Here is a 17218-nt window from a genome sequence, read left to right on the forward strand (position 1 = left end):
CTAAAAATGCTTTCTGTTGCAACAGCCACACATGCTGTATTTCTAGCTTAAGTTCAAATATCTGAGCTAGAATTGCCCATGGGAATACTGCTCTTATTGCATCCCCCAGGACAAACAGCTGCAGCATCTGCCAATCTATGACTCTGTAATACATTTAAAAAAAAAAAAAAATCAAACTACCATCTGTTATGGTTTTTAGACAGTGCAGAACATAGCTCACAAGTAACATTGATTTTTTAATGGCAATCAAAAGGCAATCTTGTGCTTCCAAGAACATAATCACTCAGAGAAGCCCTTCTATATAATTTTTTCTAAACTAAAGTGTTTAAAGCCTACCATCACATAACAATAACAATTTACATTAGTACCTTTCACAAGCAGGAGATGCTAGAAAAGTTACAGGCTAGAGCACTGGCATGAATCAATACCCCAACTGAGTTATACTACTATACATGGACTTGCATCTACTAAATAGAACAGCAGATGTGCCAGGGTTAAAGAGGTATCACCTGCAGAGGGATTTAAGCATTTGTGTTTCCAAAAAGCCAAGCAAAGTGCAGAACACCACAGTTGTATATCACTATTACAAACATCTAAGCTAACATTACTACTGTTTTACCATTGTAACTGGTAAAACATTACAACATAGACCAGTCTTTAGTCATAAGTACAGAAGACAGACATTTGTTTGGTACGCGTGTACTCACATCCTGAGAAAAACCTGCCAAGATGATACCTTCACTTAACTGAGGAGCAAGAAACAGTAGGATACACAATCCGATCTTAGGAAGGCAGCTTGCTTCCTACTGTCTCTTTTCACTGACTTAGTGACGCATACAGAGCCAGGAGATACACTAAGATACCCCATCACACCTTGCAGAAGCTTTTCCGTAGTAACCAGGACTACAATACTTGTCTGAACATGCCCTTGTAGCTAAGGAAAACAACAGAAAGCTCATTCCTTCAGCAATTACATTACATGCTCAGACAGGGAGCTTTAAGCCTAGCTACCTATAGACAAGACTACTAGAGCTAATACAAGGTTTGTGTCTTAGCTAGTGAGATCCCTTACAGAAAATAAAACAGAACTTGAACATAAGAACTCAAGCATAGCAAGAACAGAGGATGCAGGTAAAGGAACAGCTAAAGTCAGCACACGAAACCAGCATAAAAAGTCTCAAAGCACTCACCAAAACATCAGGTCCTTTCTCAGAGCAGCAAGACACTATTAGCAACACTCAAAGAAGAACTGTAAGTGTTAAAGTAACAGACTAAATAGCGTGGAAAAGAGCCCACTACTGAGTACTTTAGAAATGAACCTTACTTTTTCTTTGCTTTACCCCCCAAGCTTTTTGCTCACACTCAGTTATAGATAGCTAAGGTAGTATTTGTACTCACTACTCATTCAGTAGGTTGTAATTAAGAAGCCATATAAATGGCTCCCATCAGCACTACCTTATTGTAAGCACCTGCACCATCATGGGCCTTTACAGATAGAAATCCCCACACAGGTTTAAAAAGGGTGACTAGGTCTGCAAGGTCAGCTCATCATTACTTAACACAACTGCTACAGCAGAGCAGCTCCTTGAGGATGCTTAATGCCTTGCTCTGCTGCAGGTGATCTCAATAGCTGAAGCTAAATACCTACAAATCACTCTTTAATTACAAACCCTGTTGACTGCAATTAATTGCCTGGCTTCTACAGATTTAGAAAAATGACCTGTTGAGGAAGCTGCTAGTAAGTCTAATACACAAAAACACTGGGAAGTAATAGGATGTGATCATACTTTTCTGCACGCAGCTTTTGCCTCAATTTTCCCTGGTGAAATTTGTGAATAGTTGGATGGGAGCAACTGTTGCAGTGAGAGGTGGAAGGTGATGCATATACACTGAAAACAGGAGTCACTTCTTTAAGAGAAAGCTCCAAAGAGGTATCTTAAAGGACAACAACAGTCTCTGTTTTCTAAAATATATGGGATGTTATGTAAATGAACCTTGGGAGAGAAGTGTAAATAGCTGATGGCCCAGAGAGAAGTAGGGCATTTGAGGGATTACAGGGAAGGCAACCTGCCCCCTAAGCAGCCACGTTTCTCCTTTTCTTTCCACTTTATCATTCTGCAACTTGGCACAACGCTCTTTTGAAGCTGCCTTGGAGCAGTTCGAGGTGTTTAAGGTGAAAAGTCACCACGAGTCCTGCTGCCTTCACCAGAAAGGATCTTGTGCTTCCCAGCCCTGTTTCGCCAGGGAGAGGGGTGGAAGGCCCCAGGGCAGCCTGCTCAGCACAGGTCACCTCGAGGGACAAGGCCTGGGGCCATTGTGCCTTCGCTGTTCCCCCTCTAGCATCGGTGGCAGGGGCCTTGCCTGGCCGGGGAGCCGCTCGTTTCCATGGCGACAAGCGCCCCGCGAACCGGATAACCATAGAGGAGTGAGCCTGCTCCGGCTAGAAAGGCCCCAGAGAGCCCGTCCCTGAGGCGGCCCCGGCTCGCTGGGGGCGGGGCGAATGCAAATGAGGCAGCCGAGGGAGCCGGCGCGGCTTCAGCCGCTTCCCAGCGAGGTGCCCTCACACGAGATGGCGGCCGGGAGGGGGCGGCTTCACATGCCAGGACGCAAGATGGCCCCGGGCCGGAGGGGGCCGCGGGGCGGGGTTAGGAGGCCGCCGGGCGCGCATGCGCGGGCGTGCGGCTCGGCGGCGGAGCGGCGGGGGCAGCGCCGGTAACGGACGCAGGTAGGAGGCGCTGGGGGGATGGCTGCGGGGAGGGGGGCGGCGCGGCGCCTCCTCCACCCCAATATCGGCCCGGGTTTGTCTCCCTGCCTGCAGCGGGGCCGCCCGGGTGGGGCGGGGGAGACCCCTCAATGCAGTGGGTCAGTCCGGGGGGGGTGGGGATTCCGTCCCCCCCGCAGTGGGGCCGCCCGTGTGGGGTGGGGGTTCCCCCCCTCCTTGCATTGGTAGAGCCCTGGATTGTGCCTCCCCCTGGTACTCTGGTCGGTCCCACGTGGGCCCGGGGGTGCCCTATCTCTCCGCTGTCAGTGCCCGTAGGCAGGGGCCTCAGCCCGTCTGTCCGGACGGGCTCTGACTCGCACCCCCTCGCAGGGTCCCAGCAAGGAGAGGCGGTCCTGGCCTTGCCTCGTCCCTTGCCGTGGGGCAGGCAGTGGGGGAACTCCACCCTACCTGGAGGTGTGGAGTGGGGATCTGTCTGCCATGTTCCTGTCACACGTTCCCTTCACCTGACAGCACAACGGGCCCTCCACCACCACGGAGCCTAGGTGGAAGCCTATCATGAAATGATGGCTGTGCCCCTGCCTGGCCACCCCTTCCACTACTGGGGCCGCTAGGCCTTCCCTCAGCATGGGGGGACCCTGTAGATGGAGCGCTGAGGGTGGCACGGCTGCTTGGGCTTGTCCTCTCAGAGGCCGAAGACATGGCATCCCCATTTCTGGCCTTGCTTTGCAGGCATTGCCTGGTTCCCTGCGTTCCTTTCCCACGTGGGGGACTTCAGCTGCTTTCATTGGTGACCTGATGCTGTGTTTTTCAGGCCTAAATGCCATAGAGATCTCTGGTGGCCTCAGCAGCTGGGCTTCCTTCAGCCCTTTGGTTAGTGACACGTGGCCTTGTGGCTGAAGCTGAGGCACTGAGGGTGGGACTGTGGCTGCACAGGTGAAAAGTCTCCCTGGCGAGAAGATGGAGATGTGTAGCAGAAACTCCCAGTTGCTCCACTTCTGCGGAGTGGTAAAAAGTGCTTCTCCTCTGGTGCTTCCTATTAAGTCTTAACAAGAACAGGCTCTATCTGTGCAGTAATCTTCTACTTTCTGTGATTCTTAGGGGTTGTTTTCAGTAAGAGTTTCATATTTACTTCCAAATCTGTAATTTGAGGCCAGTTACCTAGCAATAGTCCCCATACGAGTGCTGTGGAAGTCCACTACAGGATTAGCTCTTACACTGGTGGTAGCATCATGGGGAACCAGTTCTTAATCTATCTAATATATTTTCCTTACACTGTAAAACAATGAATTGTTTAGACAAGGGATGCAGAGTGCTGTTAAATGCCTTACCAAGTTCCAAGACTATGAGATCTACCCAGTTACCTCTATTAATGAACCTCATAATCTCATTAGTGAATGAGATCTGATTTAACAAGGTTGCTCTGCTGGAGCACAGCTCCACAAAAACTACCAGCTGGTTCAAGATGTTAATTGTAGTCTGTGTGGCAGTTCTGTTTACGTGTATGAACTCCGCAGGAGTGACGGAAGCGCCTGATAGAAGCACATGGTTGCCTGTAATAAAAAGGGTGTTACCAAACCTCTCATGATACTGAGGCATCTGTGATTGTTGAATTGGTAAACACTACTGGGAAATGCCCACGTGGCCTCTCTGAAGTGGCATGTTTCCTTGCCTGATCCAGGTGATATCAGGTTTTCAGAGGCTTCGTTGCTTTACTGTTCAGAAACCAGGCTTCTGGGAGTCTGCTGTTGGAGAGTTCATTAATGTTTCGTGTGGGACTGTGTTTGGTGTTCCCTTGAGACTCTCTGTTAGAAAGTGGATTATCTGAGGAAACATGGTGTTAGGATTTCAGAAGTAGTACGGTGGAGAAACTGGGAATCTTGGAGATATATTTGCCTCTAAGAGGATGCACAGGATCAAAGTTTGGTCAGAGGAGCCTAAATTTTGTGGAGCGTGTGTCTAGGTAGGAGCTTTCCTGGAATAGGAATAGGATTTTGAGGCCTTTTTTGGTTTAAGTGGGAGCTCTTTCAGTTTCATTCAGTGAAAAAGCTCCGTAGAGGGGTTTCCCTTCCTACTGAACAGAGTCCTGCCAGAATCTAAACAGCTCTGTGGGGTGAGGACCCTCTGAGGTGTCTGTGCTTTGGAGGCCTCCTGGGGTATCATGCGCGGGATGGGAAGGAGTGTGCAGAACCTGGTCTGTGCTTACAAAGTGGACTTGTTGCTGACAGACAAGCCTGACTAGATGAAGACATCTATGACTGTGTTTCCTCTGGCTGAGACTGTCACTTACAGAGTCCGGGAGGAATTGATGTGCCCAGCACCAGGCGCTATGCTGGGACAGGTCATGGGGCAGCAGCTCCAGCCTAGCTTCCCTGTGAATGGGGCTGGGCTGCCAGCAGCCTGGTCCTGTCTGGCTGTGATGAGTGTCCAGAAATAGGGTCCCCTCTTGGGTGGCTTATCAGGCTGGTGGATTTATTATGTAGCAGATGCAGAGATGCTGACCTGGTATATTTGTCTGGCCCTCTGCTTTAGCTAGTAAGCCACCCAAAATCCAGAATATGCAGCAAAGGCAGTGTAGTGATGGCAGGAGCAGGCACAGACATATCTTGAATTATTATTTGGGATATTCCAGCCTGCATTACTCACACAGTGGAGAATGAATGGGAGAGTCATCCTGTTACTGCAGTCAGGTCTGCAGATGACTATTTCAGGTTCCTGAGTGGCAGCTTCAGCATATAGGAATCATCTGGCACTGCTTAAAAGACTGTCTTGGGCCAAGATTCACGAATATGGCTCTGTTGCCAACTCGCTACAACCAGCTTCAGCTGTGGAAGTATGGAGCTCAGTCTTACTGTAGGCCAAAGCATTGCTGAATCACCATGGGACACAATGACTCGTGAATCCAGCTGTGAGCTGGCTAGGAAGTTAGAACAGATGTGCGAGCCCCAAACTGTGGTGTGTTTCCAGCTGCCTTACGCCAGCACTCTCAAACAAAAGCAATGCTTTCCTGGTAGCCAGTATTCAAACATCCTTCTCAAAAAGATAAGATCTGCAAATGTCACTGGCAGGAGTGACGCCAGATGTCAGATGCGGAGGTGGAAGCTTCTGAAATAAAGGCTAGTTGCCTTCTAATTTATGACCTTGTTGCTTTATGACTCTGCGTTAGAAGTTCAGTGTGAATGAATGATAGCTATTCCCTCCTGCAGCTCCTTTTCCCATTACTACTTAAAGCCTAATGTTGAAAAGTTCTGACATACTCCATGAGTAATTCTTCATCCCAAGGAAAAGGTTATGAAAATACCAATGTGGCAAGCTTAAATAACACAGTGCTTTGGATATAGAAGGAAAATCTACTTTTTACGGACAACTATGATTTGTTTCTTTTCATCTGCACATTTCCAGATGGGGAGGGAAAAAAATATATATAAAATGAGCTAACAACTATCCCAGCAAAGTGCACTTACAAATGTCAGCTGGCTGGAGGGGTTGCACATCTGTGAGGGAGTGACGAGGGAGGAGGAGAGGAAGTGGAACTTCACCTTCTTTAAACAGCACTGTAGCATATAAATGACAAAATGAGGTGTCTTTGGAAACTTCAGCAGCTGTGGTTTGTGCAACATGTGCTTAGTGAAGCATCATTTGGATGGGTACACGTGTAAAGTTCAGCTCTAAGGAACAAGCCTTGAGCAGGCTTTGCTTTCAAACAGGCTTTGGTTAGCAAAGGCAAGTCCAGGTTAAGAGTTGCCCTAGCAGGTCAGACCACTGGTCTGTCTTGCCCCTTATTCTGCCCCACAGTGGTAGCAGGAGATGCTATTTAGAGGGAGAGCACATGAGCATGGCCACTGTCTGTGGCTTTTCCACTTGTTCACCCCTAGCTTGTGCAGCCCTTGGATCAGGGATGCTAGAGGGGATTTCCCTGCCTGATCCGTTTAGTAGCTGTTTGTCTACAGCTGTTTTCCATTAATTTGTCTAATCCTTTGAACCTGCCGCCCACTTCTGCAACCTCCTTTGGCAGCAAATGTCAGATGTTTGCTGCTTGCCAGGTGAAGAAGTATTTTTGTGTCCTTTAAACCGATTTCCTGCTAGCTACAGTGAGTGCTCCCAGTTCTTGTGTCCTGGCAAGCAACAGTTCTGCCTTCCCCTTATACCTGGTGTGGGGGACTGTAAACTGCGATCGTGTCCCCCTTCAGCCTTTCCTCTCTGCCTGAAGAGTCCCAGCTGTTTAGTCTTTCCTCATCAGGCAGTTGCCTCAGTCCCTTGATCGCTTTAGTTACCTTTCTTTGATCTCCCTCATCTCTGTGTCTCAGGAAGTTTGTAGAGAGGTTAGATGTGCATGCAGTGGTCAAGCTCTGGATACACTAATGTTTCATAAGTGCAAAATGATGCTGTCTGCTTGTTATCTATTCTGTTCATGACGGTGCCCAGCACTCTGGTAGCTTCATCTGCCCTTGAGCCAGTCCTCAGAAGGCTCTTGGTGAGACTCATCGGTGGGTCAGTTGGCTTAGCTCTCCATTCTTCTTAACCTTTATCCTTACACATCACAAATTCTTGATTCCTTTTCAATTCATGACCATAGGAAATGCAATTTCCACTTAAGGCTTGTCTGTCTTTAATTACACCTATAAAAGTTCATTGTCTGGCTGAATTCCCCTCCAAGCAGTGTCTTCCTTTTATCTGGCCATGGGTTTTGGCATGGTGGGGATGCAGAATGGTGGTTCAGCTCCACAGGGCTCTGCAGTTGGATCCAGTTGAGGTCTAGAGCTTTGGCTGTGAGTGGAGCTGATGTGCAGTTTTAATCTAGTGATGTAATTGATTGGAACAAATGCTTTTCCTGCTTCTTCTGAACTAGTTACAAGGAATTCCTTGGGCTAGGCAGAATGGACGGTTATTTTTGCTTTTCTAATCTTGCCTAGAAGTGGTTAGACTCATGGCTTCTGGGAAATGCTGAATGGGACTGGTGTTTCATCAGGTTTCATAACCAGCCGTTTATTCTTCCCCTTGATCTTCTGCTTGGACTTGCTGCAGCGGATGTTGCAAGCCTGAGAAGGCTGGCTTGGCGCTTAGTTTCCCGTTTCTGATGAGCTCACTCTTATCCTACATTGTGAAGTCCCCACAATATGTCTGAGTTGGGTGAGCACGGACCCCGGAGGGCTGAAACAGGAGTGACTTCCAGCCCTTTATCTTGCTTCTGGAAGTGTTAAGATAGCGACCTTGTTGTCACCCATCATGCGTATGCTGTGAACAGGGCTGCTTATGATGGCATGGGCTGGAGAAGCTGACTTACACTGATTTAAGAACTCTTAACATCTCACCAGATCCATGAGTGCCTCTGAAGAGGTGCCTTGTGTTTTGCCTTTGGTCTGTAGCAACTTGAGTGTGAGAGGGGGTTCAGTCTGAAAATCACGAGAGTATGTCATGGTAGGATGGTGGGCCCACCTCCTTGCTCTGAGCTCCAGTCAGTGCTGGTGTGAAGAGTCCCCCCCTCACACCTCAGCCCCTGTGAACATACTGTGACTTGTTCTGGTATAAGGCTGCTGTTTGCACTTGTTTTATTTTTGTATATATTGCTGTCCAGCCAAAGCATCTTTATTTCAGACACCAATCCTAAAATTCAGCCTGCTCTAAGATGAGCTAGACAGCTGCTAAGCGACTTCTGGTTGCCTTTGTCGCACGATGGCAGCATGTCTGCTGCGTGCTGTCACGTTCTGGTCGTGTCTCTTCATGCCACAAAGCAGCAGAACTGCTTGCCATAAATAACTCCTGTCTGAGCCAGCCCAGGTGCAGTCAGCTGTGACTGCCTGGGGAAAGCTGTGTGCATGTGTGAGATTACATCACAGCTGTTGTCATTTTTATTTGGCTAAAAATTTACACCAGTACCTAAAAATGTCAGTGACTAGGTGTGTTTTCTGAAGGCTGCTTTGTTGTTTGCAGCTATCTGACTTGATTCCTCCTGTGACCTTGCCTTGAAAAGCTTATCGGCTACTTGCTAGATAACAAAGAACATTACAGGGTAAAGGATGGGGCAGCCCCTCAAGAGGAGACAGCTGTACACCCGGGAGTCCTCAGCCTGGCCTTGGCTTAATGAAACAGCTTTAGTGCAGCAGACAGCTTTTAGTGTCTTAAATCCCCTCCAATCCACTTTTGAACAGCTCCTCAAAGCCATATGAATTCTGATCTCTGCTGACAAAGACTTACCAATTAATTTGATTCAACTTCTAGTTCATTTAAGAAATTGAACCTGGTTTTGTGTGTGTTTTGTTTTTGTTTTTTTTTTTCCCCCTCTCCTGCAGGAGCAACAATGGATTGGCCCCAACAAAGATGCAGCAGGTGTTGGGAGAAGACATCGCATCTGAAATGGAGGTGATCGAGGGAGCTGAATGCTGACTGCACCAACATGGGGTTGCGACTGTTGGCTTGCCTTTTTCATTTGCCCACTGCAGTGATCTACGGGTCCCTGTCGCTGTTTGTTTCCATTTTGCACAACGTGTTCCTCCTGTACTATGTGGACACCTTTGTCTCCGTTTACAAGATTGATAAACTGTCCTTTTGGATAGGAGAGGTTAGTCTTCTCCATAGGCTTCTGCCCTCTTAAGTAAAAAATTCTGAAACCAAGACTGCTCCTTGATAGAAGCGTGAAGAGCGTTAGTTGTAATAGCAGCATTCCCCTTCGGAGAGGGAGCAAGGGAGCCTTCCGAGTGCTAACTTGGGCTTTCCAGTTTTCCCCACTTGCATGAACAGAGAACAAGCTGGGACAGAAAACCCAGAGACTTTGTTCTTAAGATGGCCTTTCCTCTGGGGATGTCAGGGTGTTTCACAAGCAGGGAAGACCACTGGCCTCGCTGTGTTAATCTGGCAGTTGACCCAGATGGAGTCGTACAACGGTGATAGGGCAGGGAAGATGTGCAGGAATGGTCCCTGCTGGTTGTTCAGTGTGCCAGCTCCGCGCTGCTTGCTTCAGTAACAGAACAGAGTCTTTGCGGGAGCTGTCCTGTGGTTTGTTTCACTGTCCTGTTTTCTTTCCTAGACAGTGTTTCTGATCTGGAACAGCCTCAATGACCCTCTGTTTGGCTGGCTGAGTGACCGGGTGTTCCTTAGCACACAGCAGTAAGTTAAGTTCCACTTCTAGCAGAGGCTGGGAAGTTGTTTAGTCTCTGGGGGAGATGATGTGAAATGGGCAGCTTTAAAATGATGGCGTGGGAATGGTTGCGGGGGCGTGGAACTCTAAATGGCTTTTCCTGGCATCTTAGAAGTTCAGTGCTCTTTGCATGTTATATCGTATTGGGCAATGAAGCTGAGGGGTCTGGAGCACAAGTCTTATGAGGAGCAGCTGAGGGAACAGGGGTTGTTCAGCCTGGAGAAAAGGAGACTCAGGGGAGACCTTACAGTCTCTACAACTACCTGAAAGGAGGTTGTAGTGAGGTGGGTGCCGGTCTCTTCTCCCAAGTAATATGTGACAGGACAAGAGGAAGTGGCCTCAAGTTGTGCCAGGGGAGGTTTAGATTGGATATTAGGAAAAATTTCTGCACTGAAAGAGTTGTCAAGCATTGGAACAGGCTGCCCAGGGAAGTGGTTGGAGTCACCATCCCTGGAGGTATTTAAAAGATGTGTAGATGTGGTGCTTAGGGACATGGTTTAGTGGTGGACCTGGCAGTGTGAGGTTAAGGGTTGGACTCAATGATCTTAAGGGTCTTTTCCAACCTAAATGATTCTATGATTCAGTACCTGGCTGTATAGAGGAAGTCCCACATCCACTGAGTAGATGTGACCCTAGCCCTTAACAATCATGTGAATGGTACAGAACCTAAAATATGGGCATCTAAAATGTCAGGCCTCTTAGTGGGGTGTTGGAGAGTGTCTGTATGTGGTTTGGGAGACTCAAGGTGTGGGGAAAGGGTGATTATTTCCACCTGGAATGCCTTAGACCAGTTGTTCCCAAACTCCCTGGATCATGGATCACTGTCAGCCATTAGCATTTCTCATGTATTTACATCCAGCTTTTAATGAAAATCACGGTGTGGCTTCCTGTACCTAGTGAAAACTTTTAAATTGCTTATTGAAATCACTTACATTGTGCAAAGCAGACAGTGCAGCACAAGGAGAGACTTGCTCTAGAGAAAAAAATCCTTTCCTTCATGCTTTTTGGCCACCTTAAACCCATATTTTTGGTGTATTCACATATTAGCTGTGAAGGTATCTGATGTGGGTGCTTGTTTCATGAGCAAAAGCTGTATTTCTGTCCATGCCACTTGCACAACTTCCTTGGAGAGGGAGGATTTGTGGTCATGCAGGGTTTTGTCCAGGTGTCTAAAGCTTTTGTCTTGTCTTGCAGGCCAGGAGCAGAGATTTCTTCCCCAGAAGTAGTTCTGAAGAGGCTCAGAGCGCTAAGCCACAATGGCCCCCTCTTTGCCATCTCTTTCCTGGCTTTCTGGGTTGCCTGGGCCCACCCTGGTTTGCAGTTCCTTCTTTGCCTTTGCATGTACGACAGCTTTCTCACCATGGTCGACCTGCATCACAACGCCTTGCTTGCAGACCTGGCTGTTTCAGCAAAAGACAGGACTAGCCTCAACTTCTACTGCTCCCTCTTCAGTGCCATAGGCTCCCTCTCTGTCTTCATGTCCTACGCAGTGTGGAACAAAGAGGACTTCTTTTCCTTTCGCATATTTTGCGTCGCACTGGCCCTCTGCTCCATCATTGGTTTTACCCTGTCCACACAGCTGCTTCGCCAGCGGTTTAAGGCTGATGGGAAAGCAAAATGGGACCAAGAATCAACCCTGAAAGAGTAAGTGTCACCAATTCTGTGGCTGGGACAAAGGCCTGGCATAGATCTGTAGAGTCCTTTAATGCGCTGCAGCAAACTAAATGTGTGGGAAGATCCAGGATGAGGCAAATTTTTGTTAATCATCTGTGGTTCTTGTTTGTTGATACAGTTTTCAGAATCACTTCTGTCCCACTGGCTCCTAATGCCCTCTGAAAATAGGACAAAACTATCTCGTGACACCCCTGGCCCAAACTGGAGGCAGAGCCCTGACCTGCTGTATGGCCATGCAGTGTTTGGAACATGAAATGAGTTAATATCTAGAGCACCCAGTGAGGCCTGTGAGTGGCAAAATGTCAGAAGCAGCTTATCATGAAAGCATTCCTGCTTGAGCATGAGACCGCCTTGCTGCTCATTTTCTGTGGAGTTGGACAAGCGAATGTCTCTTAACCTTTATGCTCACTTTAGCTACCTGATAGTGGCTGGGCTGCTGGTAGGCCATGATGCAGCTGGTTTTCCCTGTTCAGCTCCCTTGCTTTTCCTTGGGCTGCCTCAGTTGTCTCTTGTTATGAGCTGCCAGCATTATGCTGTACTAACACAGCAGATCCTGATGAGATCTGCCAGGTGAGCTAACCGCAGGGATATGGAAGAGGAGCGTATGCATAGTGGAATGGCTTATAAGAGGAGAGTGCTTTTATGGACAGAAATCTGAGGTTTGGGTTCAGAAGACAAATGTTCTTTGGGAGACCTGTTACCTGTAGTTCTTGCTAGCAATAAGCAAATGTTGCAGACTCTACTGTTTTGATTTAGTCCAGGGAGGGAAGGTGGAGATGGGAGCTGAGGAGAGACAGTTCTGCATCTACACAGGGAGAGCTGGGGGCTCTCCCCTGCTTGATGTGAGGGATTTACGTTGCCTCTTTTTTTTTTTTTTTTTCCCTTCCCTCCTTTCCCTTTAGGCTGTACATTGAGAAACTCTCCGTCCCCCAGGAGAAGAGGATCACCCTGGCAGAGTATCTCCAGCAGCTCTCCCGGCATCGCAACTTCCTCTGGTTTGTCTGCATGAACCTCGTCCAGGTAGGCGCAGCAGCGACATGTTGTGATTCAGAGGATGAGCGCTGGCTTTGGCAGTTTCAGATGGTGATTCAGCAGTGTGTGAGTTCCCCAGGAAGGGCAGAGGTGTTTCCAGCACCCACTTGCTCTTGGAGCCTCCTGCACATGCTGGCTGATTCAGCAGCTGGTAGCCACTCTCCCTACTTGTGCCCCGAGGATACTTGTGGGGGGCTCCATCCTCCGCAGCGTAGGCTGGATTACGGGGGCTGGCTGAGCCCTGTGCAGCCCATCTGGACTGCAGAAGCACAAGGCCTGGCTCGTGGTGGGGATGACTTCAGGAGTGCAGTTTGCTGGCTTGGCTGTCAGCACAGTCTCCTTCTCCTTTCCGCTTTTCTGAGGCTCACATCGCCGTTTTCACTGTCCAGCTGGATCCACCTCTCAGCTGGCTTTTGCCATTTCTGTTCATCATCCTCTTCAGTGATTACTACCAAATGCCGGCAGCCTGCCCAGCTTTGTGTGCTGCAGTCACAGCTCCTGTCTCCCTGCGGAGCCCTCGTCTTTGCGTTCAAGCCTCGCTGCTGCCTCCTCCCTCCTGCCGTGCCACTGTCTCCCCCAGACCCTTGTGCTCGCTGCTGTCCCCTCCTTGTGCTGCCAGGCCCTGTGCTGAGCAGGTGCCCTGCAAGCAGTGCCTCGGCCCAGGGGCGGCGATACTGACCCCAGGCACGCATGGACATGGCTGGTGGCATTGCAGCTTTGCAGTCTCAAAGCCTACAGCGTTGTAAACTCCACAGCCAAGCTTTTGCTCTGCTGAAGTACTCCAGGCCCCTCCTGCATGATCCCTTGGCACAGGGCTCTTAGGATAACAGAGCCCAGAGGGCTGTTAGCTTTTTCTGTTCTCTCTTACTGCTGTTCCTGCTGACCAGCTCATCTGCATGCTGCCTTCACAGGTTTTTCACTGCCACTTTAACAGCAACTTCTTCCCTCTGTTCCTGGAGCACCTGCTGTCAGACCAGATCTCTGTCTCTACTGGATCCTTCCTGCTCGGTGAGTCTCAGGTGGGACTGGAGGGAATAGCTGGGTTAGGACCTGGCCTGAGTCTGGATTTGCTCTTCCCAAACCCCATCTGGGGAGAGGTGTGTCCTGTTCTGGTCTCTGGGCTGTAAGATTCACACACGCACACATCCCACATGCTTCCCTGGGACCTCTATGTCTTCCTTCCTGGGCACAGAAGTAACTTGGAGCCCTCTCTAATGGTGATGAGCCCAATGTGCTGGACTCAGGCCTAGACACCACGGAGGTATTGCTCTGAGCATTACTGGCTGCAGATAGCATCCCCAGGATGCAGCAGGGAACACAGCCCTGAATTTAATCCCTTTCTCTCTGTGGCCATTCCCAGGCTGCCACAGACTTGTGGGCAGTGGTCCTAGAGTTACCCTGGGAGGGTTCTGTGTGGGCCAGGTCTGGTCATGCTGTCCTGTCCCTCTCATTTCTGCTCCAGGGTCTGAGTCCCAGCCCCTGCGTGACTGGGCAAGTCTTTTCTTCCTTCCTGCCCATGAGGCTGATGGAAGACTGCCTCCCTCTGTAGAGAGAGTGTGTGTTGTGCCACAAAGTCACTGAGTAAATCTGCTGCAGCCTTCTGTATGTGCATGGGGGCTATTCTGTACTGTGTGTCCGAGAGCCAGCCTTGTTCTCTCTCGGTATCGGTCCTGGGGGCATGGTGGATACTGAAACTCCCTCAAGCTATTTGTGCCTCTGTCTCTGCTCAGGTGTTTCCTACATTGCCCCCCACCTCAACAACCTGTACTTCCTGTCCCTCTGCCGCCGCTGCGGGGTTTACGCTGTGGTGCGAGGCCTCTTCTTCCTGAAGCTTGTGCTCAGCGTTGTCATGCTGCTGGCAGGACCTGATCAGGTGTATCTGCTCTGCATCTTCATTGCCAGGTAGGTGGGCAGGCAGCACTTGCTTCCCCTGCCTTCTGCCACCTGGGAGGGGAAATGACTTGCCTCTGTTTTACAGAGAGGAGTGGGAGGCAGGGAACAGTAGCCAGGGTCACACAGAAGCCATGTGGCTCCCAGCTCTGACAGCACGCAAGCATGGGACAGGTCACTGCAGAATGCACTGGCTGTGCCTGCAGCAGAGGGAGGGAGGCAGCGATGTTTAGGACAGAGACCCGGCAGGGCTGGTGGCAGCCTGCAGCAGCCTCTCCCAGCTGCTGAGCTGAGCTCCTCGCCTCTGCGGCCTGCCTGGGGTGGTAGCCCTCAGGGTGTGCTGCAGCTGCCTGTTAGCCAGCGTGTCCTGTCCCTGGCCCTGTCTGTGTGGCAGGTGAGGACTGATCCAAGGCATCGCTGCAGGGAACACAAGGCTTATTGCTAGCAGTGTTCCCTTCCTGTAACCAGGGCTTCTGAAATTCTTATTTTAAGTGTGGGGGAACCTTTCTCACTCTCTCTCCCTTTTCTCTGATCTCTTACCTACTCCTGTCATTTCTTGATGCTGCTATTCAGTGCTTTGCCTGTTCTGCAGCAACCGGGTGTTCACAGAAGGGACCTGTAAGTTGCTCAACCTGGTGGTCACCGACTTGGTGGATGAGGATCTAGTCCTGAACCGTAGGAAGCAGGCGGCCTCAGCGCTGCTCTTTGGGATGGTGGCTCTGGTCACCAAGCCGGGCCAGACCTTCGCCCCTCTGATCGGCACCTGGCTGCTCTGCGCATACACAGGTAAGGGTGCTCCTGGGGAAAACATGGGGGCAGGAGAGGGCAGACCTGTGAGTTCAGTGTCCTCCGCCATGTCCTGTGCCCAGGGAGGGTGCAGAGAGATCTTCCAGTTGCTAAGCTGTGCCTGGTCTCTGCATCTCCAAGGCCAGTCACCCGGAGAGAATGGACGAGGGTCCATCCCCACTGTCCCCAGTCTCACAAACTCTTTTCTGACACCAGGCTATGACATCTTCCAGCGGAACCCCTTGAGCAACGTGGTGAGTGCCCAGCCGAAGCTGGAGTCTGCCGCAGTCTTGGAGCCAACTCTTCGCCAGGGCTGCTTTTACCTCCTTGTCTTCGTACCTATCACATGTGCGCTGCTGCAGCTCCTCAGCTGGTCGCAGTTCAGCTTGCATGGGAAGCGTCTGCAGATGGTGAAGGCTCAGCGCCAAAGCCTGACGCAAGGCCGAGCACCAGAGGTCAAAACGATCTAGGGGTGCCTGAGCCCCTGGGGCGGTGCTGGTTCCAGGCTGGTGCAGGACAGCAGGTTAAGCGCAGGGAGGGTGGGCTGAGAAACCCTGACGTTTACAGTTCAACTGTGAAATGCTGTAATGCCAATGTTTACTTGTTCCAGGAAGTGGTTACTGGGGAAGGCAGAGAAGTTCAGCATGTGAGGGGCCTGGGATAGATCACTTGGCCAGCAAGAACATTTTATCCTAGCCTGTCCCAGGGAGCAGAGGGCTGCTCATCCCCTGGAGACAGCCACAGGCCTGCTGCAGTCCTCTGCCCTGGGGAACCACAGCCTCTCTGGATGAGCAGGAGGGGACTGCAGAGGGCATCCTGCCTTGCTGGAGCCCTGCAGCTTTGGGGAGGGGGAGGCTCCTGAGGGACCAAGTGACCAAGGGGGTGACTGCAGGACAGCAGGAGCAGGGGTGGGAGGACTCTGAAGGCCTTTCCCAGTAGCTGGTACAACCCTTCCCACATACAGTGCTGCGGTTCTTGGACCAAATTCACTCTTAGGCATTTCTTGTTCCCGGGACAATATCCAGCACTGCCAGGGTCTGCTGGTTGTGCTTGTTTTATGCTGAAGCTCTCTCCTTCGTGGCCTTGCAGAGGTAGTTCTTGCTGGGCTGTGAAAGGTGCTGGGCTTGAACTGGGCTCAGAGACTTGAGCTGGAACATCCCCTCTGGCATCCCACTGCCTGTGTTTATCCCTCCACAGCCCCTTCCAGCTGGTGCTGTCACACAGCTGTGCCGTGAGCCCTCTCCTGTGCTGGCTGGGGCTGAGGTGAGGGAACCCACCCATTACTGAGCCCCTGGAAGTGCCTCCCTGCCCAGGGCCGCCCCAGGTGCCCTGGTGAGGCAGCCTGGAGCCTTCCCCTCCTGCAGGGGGAGAGCAGAGCCTGGAAGGGACACCAGGTCTTGCTTTTGTGCCTTCGATTCCCCTTTGGAGCCTGTCCGACACAGTGCTGGGAAGTCACAGGGGTGAGATTTTCCCTCTGTGGGGAGAGGCAGACACCTCAGTTCCTCTCCACTTGAAATCGTGCCCCAGAGTTTGGTCATCTCATCTGGCTGCTGGGCCATGGACCCAAGGAGGGTCCCTGCTCCCAGTCAGAACCATGTGGGCAGGTGGTCACCCAAGGGATCCCTGAGGGGAGGGAGTGTCTCCTCCCTCCCTGCAGTTTGAGGGCAGACAGATGTGCCAGGCTCTGCCCTGGGCATGCCTGCAGGCGGAGGGGGGGTGCAGGCAGCATGTGAAAGCTGCTGGGTGCTTAGGGGGGTGCTGTTTGTTTAGTGCCAGGTTCCCTCTGGGGTCTCAGCCCACAAACCTGCCATCTTGCCTCAGGACATGGCTGCCTTCTGTCTTGGACCAAGACATTCCTGCTGCCAGGCTGCTGTAGTTCTTGCCGGTTCAATCATAAGTTATTTGTGCAACTTCTAACAAAGTTTGAGAATGATTCTTCATTTCATAAATTAAAGATGATCTTTTCTGTATGGCTTGGTGAT

At 50.6% G+C, this 17218-nt stretch overlaps 1 protein-coding gene across 2 annotated transcripts; it reads left to right on the forward strand.

Moving 5' to 3' along the window:
* The first annotated feature begins 2688 nt into the window (after positions 1-2688).
* MFSD13A (major facilitator superfamily domain containing 13A) lies at positions 2689-17206 on the forward strand. Of its 2 annotated transcripts, XM_074831160.1 has the most exons (9): positions 2689-2725; positions 9010-9278; positions 9744-9823; positions 11049-11498; positions 12431-12548; positions 13472-13568; positions 14291-14462; positions 15043-15236; positions 15453-17206. In XM_074831160.1, the coding sequence occupies exons 2-9, from the start codon at positions 9114-9116 to the stop codon at positions 15704-15706; spliced, it is 1530 nt and encodes a 509-aa protein (XP_074687261.1). In that variant the 5' UTR covers positions 2689-2725; positions 9010-9113; the 3' UTR covers positions 15707-17206. The 2 variants fall into 2 exon arrangements, with proteins under 2 accessions (XP_074687261.1, XP_074687263.1); XM_074831162.1 differs by lacking the exon at positions 11049-11498.
* The last annotated feature ends 12 nt before the right edge of the window (positions 17207-17218 follow it).

This window comes from Strix aluco, chromosome 7, assembly GCF_031877795.1.
Source record: "Strix aluco isolate bStrAlu1 chromosome 7, bStrAlu1.hap1, whole genome shotgun sequence".
In the NCBI taxonomy this organism is placed as follows: Eukaryota; Metazoa; Chordata; class Aves; order Strigiformes; family Strigidae; genus Strix; species Strix aluco.